This window comes from Danio rerio, chromosome 15 (assembly GCF_049306965.1).
Source record: "Danio rerio strain Tuebingen ecotype United States chromosome 15, GRCz12tu, whole genome shotgun sequence".
Lineage (NCBI taxonomy): Eukaryota > Metazoa > Chordata > Actinopteri > Cypriniformes > Danionidae > Danio > Danio rerio.
The window spans coordinates 28,516,111-28,531,431 of NC_133190.1; the positions used below are offsets into that span (position 1 = coordinate 28,516,111).

Below are 15,321 nucleotides of genomic sequence, written 5' to 3' on the forward strand. Positions count from 1 at the left end.
CAAGGACAAAGTAAAAGAGATTAAAAAATCTGTTAATTCAGGTACAAAACATTAAATGAGGACATGCTGAAAATTGGAAAAATGGTGGATAAACTGCAACAAATGATGTTGAGAGAGATATTTGCATCTTGACATACTCTCAAAACACTTCACACGCACTTTAGTGGACAGAGAAGTTGAAGAGAAGGTGATGCACGTAATTCAGATGGAGGGCAGGAAGTGAAAAAAAAACTGAACGGGAGACAGAGGAAAGTCCGTATTTTTGTGATTTATACCATTTCCTAAGGAGATATCACATATATTTCCTTATAGCATGATGAGGGCTGAGCTTTCTACAAAACTAAACTATATTTGCCTGTCACTTAAGCGGAAAATACTGTATAAGTAAAATTACGTTACTTGAAGTTACACTAGGCCTGTACATTTTTATATTGGCCTTTATTGGTGCTGTCAAATGGATTATTACGTTTAAAAAAAAGTTTGTACACATGGATGATGTATTGAATAAATGTTTATTACATGCCGCCTTTTTATCTGTTTTTAAGCCAGTTACTTAAACTTTCCCCCCTATATGAGCAAAAACATTTGAAAGTCTGTAAAATCATCTCGTTTTGGCTAATTTAAACAATTATAAACAACATAAAACAGAAACTTTTGATGTTCTGATTTTTTTTTTTTTTGATGTTTTGATATTCTGCAGAAGAATCATTTCCTGCCCTCCATCTGAATTTTGCGCATCATCAATGACGTCAGGTGAAAGCAACCTATATGAAACATATTGCTTCACCATTTAAAGCCATGCAGAGTACCATGTATTCTTTCAAAATATTACTTAAAATACTGCTGAATAGCTTGCCATAATTTATTTGTAATAAGCTCTAAAGGTGTCTTGACACAAACCTCTCACACACTTAAGCATGAAAGACATCAAAAGCCTCATCAACTGTAACAAGTATTATTGTTTTTTTTATTTAGACACTACGTTGATGGTTATACTGTACTATATGATAAAACATTTTTCATTTATTCCCTGAAAAATCTGTTCATTCTGCAACATCATTAAATAGCCAATTCAGGTGTGCAAAACTCAATTATATCTACTTGAATAAAGAAATACTGCAATCTCAATAACTGCTGGACAGGCTAGAAATATAAAAAAATAATAAAATAAAATAAAAAATAAATACATGAGAGAATTACAGGCTTCTTGAAACGCTTCTTACACACGTAAGTGGACAGTGATAAGAAAAGGTCAAAAGCCTTACACCATGATATTGCTTGGGACTTTCAGACACTGTATTGCCATACTACGATACATATTGCTTTACCGTGTACAATAACGAGGAGTGCTATGTAAGAACAATACATAGAAAAATATATAGTCAAAATAATTAGATAAAAATATGTAAATCAAATTTGAGGAAAAAAATCTAATCATTTATTGTATATATTGCAAAGTCTCAAAATAGCTATTTTAAGCATTGTAAACATTGTCCATACATAAATTCACAGAACAATTGGCGGTTTATTCTGCTGTGGCATCCCCTAAAAAAGGGGATAAACCAAAAGAAAGTTTGATGTCAGGAAGAGTTTTAAATGTAAATGAATACCTTTCTATTTCAAATGAAAGAAAAGAATCAGTTATGGAATTTTATAATTTCTAAAAAAATTAATTTATTTAATTTAAAATTTAATTAATTTTATTTAATTTAAAGTTTAATTTATTTTAAGGTACAACTCTCTAATAACAAACCATTATTTATTTAAACTCCTACTTTGCAGCTTATTAATAGTTAGATGGGAAGTAGTCAGGTTAAGATATTGGGTAGGATTAGAAACGTAGAATAAGATCATGCAGAGTAGGGCTGCAAAAATTTTGTTGAGTATTGTGATAACAGTATCTAATAAAACAACATTTCCCTTGAATAAGCTATGCTTCAAAATAACTCATTATCAATGAAATTAAAATACATCTATGTTATAGTTAACAGACTACACAAAAACTATCAATGTGCAAAAATTTCATCTTTTATGAACGAGTGCAAACCTATATTCTGATTCTAATTGACTGTTGTCGTTTTCCTCTCTTGCCTCAATATCTGACATTAGTATTTATTATCAGCTCTGGGTTCTCCTTTGGGTCGCTCAAGCCAATAGCAGAACAGCAACTACTAGGAAGGTGGCAATAAAGACAACAAGACCACATCTGGTCAAATTTTAATAAACAACCAATGCATAAAAGAAATGTAGTTTATTACACGTCTACGATTTGTATATTGCATATACTATTATTAATATAACTAAAAATTTTGGACAATATATTGGATAAAAACCGGCAGGTATAAACCACTAACAATAGTGAAAATTGGTCCTCAAACGAGGGTTTATACTAAGGTATCTATTTTACCCCTTTTTCAAAAATGAAGATAAGTCTTTTGTGTCTCCAGAGTGTCTGTAAAGTTTCAGCTCAAAACACCCATCAGATTATTTATAATACCTTTTAGAATATTAAAATGTTCTGCTCTGAACAGAGCTGCATCAAATTAACAGCACAGTGACAGACTTGAAGGAAGCAGATCTCATGTAACGTTTGCGAGAAAAACTGAGTAAAAATTATTCCCATAATTCTTAATAACCAATTATTATTTGATGTATTTGTTGTGGAGTTCTGCAACAATGAGTCACCTACAATGTTCTAAAAAAGTTTACACACACACACACAGCGGACATACAGACACACCACACGTTTAACCTTGCGCTTTTTTGCATGGCAAATGTGACAAAATATATGTTAATCCTCACTGCTGTATGGACATCTGTAATATTAATGTACAAAATAAACCTAATTTAATGTCGACAAACCGGGATTGAATCGTCGTCTTATATAATTGTACTGACATGCGGATGTGGTGATAAAGTAAAGATGGTAAAAGTCGCTGTAATTCATAACAAACATGCCCTTTTTTAAAAAGGTTTGTAAAACTCATTCTTGATCACATTTGTTGATGATTGATGATCACAGAGAGCTGAACAGAGCTTTTAATCCCGGTTGCTTTGCGCACGTCCTGTCTTGTGGATATGATTATAAGCACTACTATGGAGACCTGTTATTATGGCTGTCAATTAATTCGGTGGGCGGAGAAACTGCACTCCTATATCACGTTGCGGTCGGCCTCAAAATGGGAGGGATTTGGATCCTATTTTAACGTCAGTAAATAAAAAAAGAGAATTATTGTGCTTATATCACTGTGGACACACTATACATACACACAGTTCTGTCCAAAAAACTTACAAAAAAAATATTTTCATCATAGGTGCTCTTTGAGATGTTTGTCAAAATGTTCGAGGAATCAAAAAAAATACAACTACATCAAAACATGCCTTATTTGTTGCTCATTATTTGTTCTGTGCCACTTTAGTAAACAGCAAGGCAGCATTTCCCATCTTGTCATCAGTATATAAAACAGGAACCCTCAGAAAACCTTGTTTATAATCACATTCATCAAGATCAACACTGCTGAAAGAACAAGAGCCAGAGGAAGATGAGTTACAGAAAAAGCCAGTTGATGAATACAGAATGTAATTGCAGAAAGGCTGACAGCTAAACTACATCAAACAGAGGGATTTGTATTAACCGGGACTCTCATCAGCCAGCAAGACTTCCACACGACCCAATCAAAACATCCAAAGCCGTTCGCTTCAACTCACTGACTCTGCGCTCGCCTCCAAATCGAACCAGCAGCCCTGAGTGAGATACAACCATTTCAGGCCCATAATGTTCTGCTAATACGGATGAATCCTCAGGGAATGTGACACTCTGCGCTCGGTTCCTGGGGCTAAACATATCCCTCAACGCAAATGCCAAGCCATCGCTCCACAGCCGAGAAGGTCCTTCATTAGTATTGAGCAGACATCCGGAAAAGCACTCTGCTTATTTGAAAAAAAGTAGAAACATACTTTAAAGATACAGGTAGAGCATTCACCCCAGGAGATGAAATGTTAAGCATAAATAGTTATGGCTCTACAATAAAAAAGGCAGAGTCAAAACTGAATTCCTGTCATTATTTCCTCATGTTTTTCCAACAAGTGTGACGTTCTCTAGCAAAGATGAGTCTATTTGCTTTGTTTCAGGCAATTACAAAAAAAGTAGACTTCTCTCAGGTTACAAAAAGCTTTTTTTGCTTTGTTTAACATTCATCTCACAACACAGTATGGGAGAAATGAAATACAAAGATGTACGGTTCTAAAAGAAAGAGCAGAGTCAAAAAAAAAAAGAATTTTAGTCATTATATACTTATCCTTGTGTTGTTTCAAACTAGTCTGACATTCTTTCTCTAGTAAAGAAATGTCCACTTGCTTTGTTTCAGGCAATTATGGTGAACATACTTTTTTTAGGGTTCAGTTAGGACACAAGGCACTATATCATTATAGAAATGACTTCTAAAGTAGCTTATTTTATAAAATGCATGTTCTTCATTTAAACATTCTTTATAGTGAATGCCTAAGAGAAAGTAGGAGAAAATGATTTGTTTAGCATAAAAGGAGGCTCTTAAAAAAAATAAATGGAGTCAAAAATGAAATCCATTCAATGTTCACTCATCCCCATGTTGTTTTCTACTAGCATGACATTCTTTCTCTGGCAAAGATGAGTTTGCTTGGTTTGTTTCAGGCAATTATAGTAAATGTGGACTCTTTTAGGCTTCGGTAAGAATGCAGAAGCACTATAATATTAAAGAAGCGGCTACTCATACACAATGTTCTATGACTTCTATAGAAGCTTTCGTATTATGAAAAACACTTCACGGACATCGTTATTCAAGTTATTCAACGAGTCTTGACTTTAAAGTCCAGTCCTTGAATAAATCATTGGTTTAAGTCAATTGATCAAACTTACAAAACCTCTTTGAAAAACTTGTTCATGGATTGAAGTGATTCACCTAAATGTACATAAAATACCTATCAAGTTTGAGACTCGTCTTGAAAATGGAAACATCAGAACCTCGCATTTTATGTTTTATAGAACGAGTATGTTTATAGAATGTTTTATAAAGGGTTTTAGTTCTGGATGTAGGTGCAATGGCGCAGAAGGTAGCGATGTCGCGTTACAGCAAGAAGGTCGCTGGTTCAAGCCCCGGCTGGGTCAGTTAGCATTTTTGTGTGGAGTTTGAATGTTCTCCCCATGTTCATGTGGGTTTCCTCCAGGTGCTCTGGTTTCCCCAACAGTTCAAAGATTTGTGCAATAGGTGAAGCTTGTCTGTAGTGTATATTAGGCTTGCAACGATAGACGGTGTTGACGGTGATACCGGTTTTAAGACGCAACACCGTGACATCACTTCTCCACCGTGACACCGTCCTCACATTTGTTTTTTCTAAGTATTTGGTTTTTTTTTTATTAAATATTTATTTGAATTAAATGGAAAATAGAAATTCGTAATAATTTACTTAAGACCAGAGCATGCACTATAATTAAAATCTGAACATAGTAATGCGTCATATTTCATTCATCAAGTGAGAATAAATATGCAAAGCATACTCTCATTTTAAAAATCACGCGACCATTATCTCACAATGTTTAATAATAAATATCTTATTTTTATTAAAAAAAGAATGATGTAATGCCGTGCCATTGACAAGCCAACTGCAGAGAAACAAAGCAACCATCACAGCAACTGAAGTGAGCACTTTTACCGAAGTTCAGGCTCTTCTTTTTTGCACTTTATGCGTTTCATGTAAAAAAAATAAAAGATGAATATGCCTACAAGAGTGTAACCTGTGTGTGCGCGCGTCTTTTATCACCGAGGCCGCTCTCTTTAAAAACCGAAAGTTGCTTCGTCTGTCTGGAAATATTTCGGCTTTTAATAAATGAAAAGTTAATTTAGGTGAGCCAATATTAATAACTGCTATAAAGTAACTGTGAAGTGCGGCTACACATCAAATCTGAGGTCTGATCTCATCTCTCTCTTGCTATCATTTAGACATCGAGACGCCACAAAGGTCAAGTCGCAAAACTGAGGCTGGTACCAGCTGACAGGTAGAATAGCTGAAGCCTTATCTGTCAAAATACACTGAAATTAACAGGCACAAATATCTTTGAGCCAGAAAGTCACGCTTTATCTGTCAAAACGCAATTCGAGCCAATAGGAGTTGTGTAGCCTATTAATTATATTAATTCTTATAAAATGAAAACCAAATGAAACTATTCATTGCATTTTTCGTTTGATAAAAATATACGTAAACGAAAAAAAAAATCAAAGGGTGGCTAGTTTGTATTAATGTGTCTTAATATTAATAAACATATGCTCAGCCTATTTAAGCTTCACGGTTATATACTGCGCACCACGTTACTGAACTACAATATCTCCGAAGGAGACTATATTACTCGAGACAACATTAACTTGAGGGATTTTAAAAATAAAAGGTATTTTAAAAAAAACAACAACATGCCAATCGGCAACAATTAAAAGATCTTGCCAGGATATGCTGTGTGTAATCCACCACTGACAGTGACATAAGACACCTGCGCTTGTCAACCGCGCTTGTAAGAGAGCTCAAAGCTGGTATCGATATAACCAAAAAAGCAGAATCATATAGCTTTAAATATTCCATAACAATACTTTTCGAAATATTTATACATTTACATGTTGTTTATTGAGATTGTGTGATCTGTATTGCCTGTCTGATCTTTACAGAAGCTGTAAACTGACACGTGCGGTGATGTTTAGCTCTGACGAGGCGCTTTTATTTAGCCTGTAGTCTTTAGATTTTTTACATAATGTTTAATTTCTTAACATTTATTTCTTTTAAATTTATAGTTTATATATAAAATGAGTGCTAGCTTGTTTAGTTGTGATCATCATGCAAGGATCATATTTCATATTCGGTTTATTCTTCAATAGCCTATAGATTCGTTAATAAGGCTATTTTATGAACAGATTGTTCATAAGGACTAAGCTATTATTATATATAAAGCATTAGGCTAATTAATACATTAAGAAATTGAAGTCAGGTAAGACAACAAAAGACAACCAAACATGTTCCCCCTGTTGGCAAATGTAACCAAAAAGTATCTTTGCGTGTGCGCAACAAGCTGCTCATCTGAGAGTGTGTTCAGCACGATGGGGAACATAGTGAGCCCCACAAGATCCCATCTTAAGCCAGAGATGGTCAACATATTGGCCAGGATTCCTGGCAAAGAACCAGTAAACCTCACTGGGAATAAATGCCAATTTACAGTGTTTTATTTGTTTCTTCATTTTTTCAAAGACTGTGTCGACCTGTCATTTTTGTAATGTAATTTTGAAAGTTTTTCTTTTATATTTGTTCCTTGTTCATTCGTTTAATCTTATTTAAACTTTGTGAAATTTAATTATTTATCTTTCTATTTTATTTTCTTATTAGTTTTAAAAACATTTTAACATTCATCACATTCGTCCATTCAAACAATTGACGCCGAATTGGCAATTCCCGCAAAACTAAAGTATTATACGCACGCATTTATAAGCTATTTAAAAGCAGAAAGAAAAGAGGAAACCCCCACCCCACGGTGATATCGGTATTACCGGTGTTTTCCTCATCATCACAACCCTAGTGTATATGTGTATGTCCTGGTCCTCCAGGTTGGGGGTTGAGCGTTGGGCTAATGGCCCACCTCGTAAAAATTTGATGTTTTGAAGCACAAATATGGTGCAGCTAAATATCAACTTCAATATAAACGGCACTGGAAGTAAGTAAAAATAATTAAGTTCTGGATGTACTTTTCCTGTGAACGCGACATGCTGTGATCTTATACTTAAATGTGGAAGTGCGCTCTTTTTTACAATTGTTTTAGGACCTCCGATTCAGTTGCCTATGGGAGAAATGACTAGGAATAATAAATGGCAGAAAACGATCAAACTACTCACTCTACAGACAAGTGTTTGCATTAATATACATAAAAAGTAGAGTAATATAATAAGAAAAGATAAGTTTGCAACATCAAGCAGCATAACAAGCTGTTTTTAATGTTTAAAAATGAATGGAAGTGAATGAGACCGGAAGTGTCAAGCCAAAAAGATTCAAATGCCGCTCGTGCAAGGAGAATAAGGTGAATACAATGAACATAAATGTCATTAGGTTTTTTATCTTAAATGTAGCTGCTAATCTACTTCCAATCTAGTACTCAAAATCTCTCATGAATCACATTTCTACACTTACTGACTCAATTCAGACTTGATTTATTAATTGTCATTGTAAAGGAAAAGACTTCTTTAAATAATTAATGTGCTTCACAGATGATAAAATCAGTCAGCTTTTTACAGTTTGCTAAATAATGAATTATCAGCTTGGATGTAATATTTGATGTACAAAAACAATGGCGGTGTGAAGGAACTCAAAGCACATTTTTTCATTAATTGTAGCTGCTTATGCTCACTGCTCAGAAATCACTATTAACTTGCCATGTTGTTATGGAATTAATTGATCGCATTGACAAAACACCTTTCAGTGATCGCTAATGAATCATAAATATTAAAGAACCGGTGGAATGCTTTGAAAGTTGAATTTTTAAGCCAATAGCGTGTAGTTATTATCCCTGCTCTGCCAGAGAGAGGTTGAGTTCAAGCGCATCAAATGAAAAGCAAATGAAAAGAGTCTTAAAGGGGCGGTGCATGTCAGATACTACAGAGAATTTGATTGGTCATGATTTAGATGACAAATTGAAGTATAAGGTGGCGTAAATAAAATCCACTTAGATGGAAGTCACAAACTACATACTTTACAAGTTTGAATTGGTTTTACATCTTCTAAACATGAATTTTGTCACTGTTTTGGTGCAGTATAGATGTCCTAAAAACTAACAAAACTGATATTAACATCTAAAAAAAATGTATTTTAATTTTTTGGCACCTTAAGATCACTGACTCAAAGCAGACTTTCTTTGATGTGTTGGCACGAAAAAGACAGATAAACATTTTTACTTTCAATGAATTACAAACAAAAAACAAAGGTTACACCACTGGATTACAAAGGCATAAATTAAGTTCAAAATAGATTTCTAAAAAATATTTTTCCACACCTGTGAACAAGAAAACACGAATATCTACAAATAAGTTGTCAGAGCACACTTTGTCATTAAGCCTAGCTGCTATCCCTCATTAGCATTACACCCAATGGAAGCGAAATGAGTGACCAAACTCATTCTTCACCTACACTGGCCCACAATTTGTACTTCTGTATGCTGAATGCCCTGCGCAGACTGTAACAACATGTAATTGAGAAGAATAATGGTTTTGTCATTAACTAGCGAGACTGTGATAGTCAGCTTGTGTCTGCTATTGCGTCTAATTTTGTGCTGAGCCCCAGATACGGGCTACAGCATGGGGTATGATGATAACCACAGAGATTTTTAATGAGCGCAGAGGTCTTTTGCAGGCTCAAACACTGTCACATTACAACCAAGGACATCCAGCCGCTGTATTTTGTACCCACCTCTCAATGATGTCAGCGATCACACAGGCAAACATCTGCAGACCCTCTGGCAACTGCAAAGCCACTGCAGAAAACAGAGAGTAGAGTCAGTGCAAAATAATATACAATATGAATGACAGTTGCCCTGGCCTCCTATATATTAGTCTAGTGATGCAGGCAGTGTGAGGTGCAAAATATAAACTAGATATGTACCAATGTGGCCAATGAAAAATAAATGTTTAAACTTTAAACTCTATGAAGCTATCAATATTAACCCTTAAACTGTTGGGATGTTTTCGTCCACTTTGGGGTGATTTTAAGTCTTAATTTGGTCATAACTTTTCCTGTTTCAGCTAGCAGAATGATTTTTGGCAACAAATCTTATTTTGCCACATATTTTGAGAAAATGCTTTGAATTTTTAAAAAATACTCAATATACTCTGGGCAAATTTACTACCCTTTTGTTATGTTCGGGATGAAAACATCAACTGAATTAAGCTGCTGTAAAAAAGCATCAGTTAAATATTTTTTATCAAATTTCTTTGCATAAATCTGTTAATCAACCTCAGTTCTCATCAAAACTCTGAAATTGTTTAGAAAACTACAGAATTTTAACTCTTAAAATTGCCTAATTCATAAATAATGTCACAGATTTGGTGCAAAAACACACAAAACGACGTATTATTAATATAAAACATAACTGTGAACTGGATTTTTTTTTTACCTTTTATCAAAGTCTTGGACATGTGAAACAACATTGCAATTGTTGCAATGTTTTTGATAAATTTTAGTTTTTTTCTCCTTAATGTACTGTAGGTAGCTGTTATTGTCCCATTGACTTCCATTATAAGCACATTTTTTAATTGCAAAAGCATGACACCATATAATCATGCATTTTTGATTGTCTGTGATTTTCCTTGTTGGAAAGAGGCAGAATTTGTAATTTTTACTGTTGATCATCATTTGGCACCATTAACTCTTTAGACAGGCCTGTGCAAAAAAAGTTTATGGATTTTATATGGAGTATAACAGCAAATTAAAGTGTGTGTGTATGTGTGTCTTTGAGTGTGAAAGTGACCTTGACGCACTCGCGTACCTTAACGTGTCTTAGAAAATGAAAATATGCATCTCTGCTCTAAGAACTACATAGAGTAAACAAAAACAAAGACTGTGTATTTATGCACCATCAAAAGTGGTTATAATTAAAGTGAATGGGGCCAAACAGTTAAATTAAAATCTAACAATGCATCAAAGCCAATGTTATTAGTATCGATCACATGTCCAAGACTGTGATAAAACATCAAAAACAATCCATTTCACAATTACTTTTTATATTATAATATGTCATTTTGTTTGTTTTTTCACCGAATCAGTGAAAGAATTTGTGAATTTGACATTTAAAGATTTGTAATTTTCAGTCCTGTAATTTTCTAAACAATTTCATAGTTTTGATCAGGGCTGAGATCGATTAACAGATTTATGCACAAAAAAAGCAAAAAAAAAAAAAAAAAACCAAAGTCAAAATAATAACAGTTTATGCCACATCTCATTTATACCACACACCTAAAGCATTATTTTAAAAGTAATCATGACAATACAAAACATTTTAATTATTTTAAGCACTAAAGATATAAAACACCCAGCATGAGCATAGTTAGGAAGTGTCTCAAAGTGCAAAACCACAACAAAGTGAAATATTTAATTACTGAATTCAGTTAATTTTATGTAGATATACCATGCATATAAATCATATTGACATAACTTATATATAAATGCAAGTCTTCCAGCATAACCGCTATGTAATAATCCTTATATTAATCCATATCTATTAACCCCACATAACCCTTGTGCGTGTATTCGTGTACTGCTGTGTTTGTGTGCGCACTTGAATGTGTTAAATGCAGAGCACAAATTCCAAGAATGTGTCCCCATACCTGGCCATATGTCACTGCTTTCAAATTCACGTTCATATTTATGTAAAGGTATAATTGTTTATACAGTATTTTTGTGTTACAATGTACAAACAAATGCATGTGTGTGCATTTTGTACATTTACAATTTACACCAGTTACATTTCAATGGGATGTTTGGATCGACATTTTAAATTTTGGTGCTTCAAAACAATGAATGATTTTTAGGTCTATAAACTAGTATACAAACATCCTTGTTGTATGCAACCATTTCTTGTTATAACTTATTAAATGCTTCATATTAATAACAAAAAATCTGTTTTCATCATTCAAAGTCATCAATGAAACACTGAGTTCATATATATTTTTGATGCAGAGTACAAGTGCATACAACTGTATATTTATTTGTACACTTAACTATAGAGGCCATGGAGTAAATATGGGTTTATGGTCAGTCAGCTTAGATAACCAATATATATTCATTTTGCTGCATGCAATGGAGAACTGCAGAGAGTATTAGAGTAAAGCTTTTATATCTATTCTGCAATGAGAAATAAAACTGTCTGAATCCAAATATGCTGTTGCATTGACCATTTCCCCTCTATTCCCTGTGGTTTACTACACCGACTTCGCAGCATTTTATAAAATGGTGTTAAGACCCATTAAATCATGTTAATTCTGTTTATATGCTCTACAAATATCTTCACAAAAACTGTGTCTGTGGAGTTAAGTTCAACAGATGTTTGCCTTTAAACAACAGGCAATTCATTCGCATAACAAATGAGGTTTTAACCAAATTAAATATTTGTCGAGATAAATACACACAACCTTACCTTCTGTTCAGCACCAATAATGATGCGATGCACTGAGCTTTATCACATGAACATCTGAACACAACTACAGCATAATTATTTAAGGAATCCACTGTACAAAAGTTAACACAGAGTTGGCAACACTCATGCATCTAGTGTGAGACATGCTATTGGCCTCAGTCTCGCACTTTCACAATGCCAAAACACAGAAGTCAAGCCTCATTAGGAGCAGCCAGTTACATGAAACGCAGCCAAAAATACTGTATAGAGAAATTAATTGGTTCAAAGACACAGACTACTGGCTATTTCTATCAGGCACATTGCTGATTTGAACACAAACCTCCAAATTCCCATTGTCTCTGTGGAAAACCATGTTCTGCTGATTGCAGCAAGGAATACTGGGACATTTGCATTCCTACAGTGTTGCTCTGTACATTGGAATTATTTTATGCCGATATTTCTATTCAGCTTGGCAGTCTCAGTACTAAATGTTAAAGAAGGGCAAAAAGGAACAGATTTTATTGGGAAAACATAATATAATGGAATGTATAATATATTGTATGAAAGTTAGATTTTGTCTGTTTTAATGTATGTACATTTGGCTTTCTTATGCTGAGTAAAACTGTTTATAGTATACAAATACAGTGAAAACAGCCATATTGTAAAATAATTTTAGAATTTAAATATAATATTTAAAAACTGTGTGTGTGTGTGTGTGTGTGTGTGCGTGTGTGTGTGTGTGTGTGCGTGTGTGTGTGCGTGTGTGCGTGTGTGTGTGTGTGTGTGTAAAATCCAGCATTACCATCACAGGAAATTTCTAAGGATATTTGAACAGATTTATTAGCAACCATTTAAATGTATTCCAACTAATGTCCGAAATGTGCAGTTATCATATATAACATATTTATTATTGTATGTATTTACTGTGTGTTTTTATATACACAGTTGAAATCAGAATTATTAATATTCAGAATCATTATTATTATTTTCTTTTTTAAATATTTCCAAAATGATGTTAAAGAAAGCGGGAAACTTTTCAAAGTATGTCTGATAATATTTTTTTCTTTTGGAGAAAGTCTTGTTTGTTTTATCTCAGCTACAATAAAAGCAGTTTTCAATTTAAAAAAAAACATTTTAAGGTCAAAATTATTAGCCTATTTAAGCAATTTTTTTCAATAGTCTACAGAATAAATAATTATACCGTTATACAATAACTTGCCTAATTACCCTAACCTGCCTAGTTAACCTAATTAACATATTTAGTTTACTGTAATTTTGGCAAAGATAAAATAAATGAGTTATTAGAAATGAGTAATTAAAACTATTATGCTAAGAAATGTGTTGAAAAAATTGTCTCTATTAAAAGGAATTGGGGGGAAAAATAAACAAACGGGAGGGGGGGGGGTAATAATTCAGGGGGTTTATTAATTTTGACTTCAACTGTGTGTATGCATGTATGGATGTATGTAGGTGAATATCATACCTTTCAACCCTCCCGTTTTTTCTGGGATTCTCCTGTATTTCACAATTCTATCCCGTTATTATACTGTAAAAATATTTTTCTATACTTTTTATCTTTCTATGAATGTTGGCAAGTAATATTAAAAAGCCGATCCTCTCTATACGCAAGCCATACCACCAGGCCAGGGCACACCCCTTGCTCTTAAATGTAAATCTGTTCTGTGCTTTCAGTTTATTTAGGCATGAAAACACTTTGAAATAAATACAAAAATGGCGTGATTCCATTCCTTTCCATTACAGGTGCTGTTACAGTACCCTTCCTATGCAATCCTCAAAACAGTCAGTTCATGTAGCACTGTGTGACTGTCAGACGAGCTTTCCCAAACAGATTCTCCACTGTGATAAATAGATGCAGTTTCCTAAACAGATTCTATACAAGCAATTTGAAGCAGACTGAAAGTGGACACTGGGTTTTGGGTGCATGTTTGAAAAGACATATTGACATAATAACCTCTAAAAATGTAGATCTTGGTAGGTTTATTTTAAACACAAAAACTTTTTGTCAATAAACATATTTAGAAACAAAAAAGATAAGACACTTAAATTCTCGTAAAATATTGGGGAAAAAATACAAGCTACAAAATTTCAACAAAATTTTATACATTTTTTGTTTTTCTTTAATTTTTGTCTTTTTTTATTTAAATTTAATATTTTTCTCTTACATTTAAATTTGGGTGTACTTATTTTGGACCGTTATCATAAGACATTATTTTGTCAGATTAGCTCCAAATTTGGCTTTAGTACCGACTAATCTAATGTATATGCACATATATAAAATTGTAAAGCTTTACAAACCTATAGAAATTATCAATTTAAATGAGATGTGTGAGGGGTGTACTTTCATGACTCTATATATATATATATATATATATATATATATATATATATATATGCACTTTAACTACAGTAGCAATTATGCTTAATTTTTATTGAATATTAATCACTTTAAGCAGCTGGCAAACTTGGCATGGAGCATAAATGCAAAGTTGGCTCCATTTCAGACAAGCTAACCGCTTGAACAGCTGTAATAACTTGCTTGTAGCACAACACTTACACCATAAAACAGTGACAAATATGCATTTTTAATTTACCAAAAGAAAAAAAAAACACTGTACTAAACAAAAAGCCATCTCTCAGGATGAAAATGTATGTGGTTAAAGAGTGTGAAGGAGGGATGCATAAAATCAGTGTGAAATTAATGCGCTTAAAACAACAGAGAGATGATAATAGGTGTGTGGATCATATTAAAGCAGAGCTATACCACCGTACAAGAGAGAAACCGATACATTATCCTTTATTGAGAACATTGACCTGTGGACACAATCCCACAAAGCATATCTGCACTGTTAAATTCAATTAAATGATAAAAATTTAATAACTGGCTACATATTAATTGAATGTTTTATGGAATTACCAGTGAAATATGAACATAACACTAAATTAGGGCTGACATAATACGCCATATGTGCAGTTCTCTAGATATTATCCTGCATTAAATCTCCTTTTTACAGACGGTACAAAAATTAACTGCTCCTTTACCCTTTTCCAGTATTAAATGGGTAAAGATTTAGAATAACTAACAGTAAGTTTGAAAAATAGACATTTATTTAACATTTTTAATATTTTTCTAGTGA

The 15,321-nt window shown here is 33.4% G+C and overlaps 2 protein-coding genes across 5 annotated transcripts in view; both read right to left on the bottom strand.

The window, feature by feature from the left end:
* The window catches only part of tp53i13 (tumor protein p53 inducible protein 13), a 732,349-nt gene that overhangs the window by 468,046 nt on the left and 248,982 nt on the right, over positions 1–15,321 (bottom strand). The gene's annotated exons all lie outside the window — the stretch shown is intronic.
* dph1 (diphthamide biosynthesis 1) overlaps positions 1–15,321 on the bottom strand; it is a 178,700-nt gene that overhangs the window by 131,748 nt on the left and 31,631 nt on the right. For all 4 annotated transcript variants that reach the window (NM_001017861.1, XM_005157582.5, XM_005157581.5 and 1 more), the window contains 1 exon segment: positions 9,466–9,529. In NM_001017861.1, the coding sequence (NP_001017861.1) occupies positions 9,466–9,529 (64 nt within the window).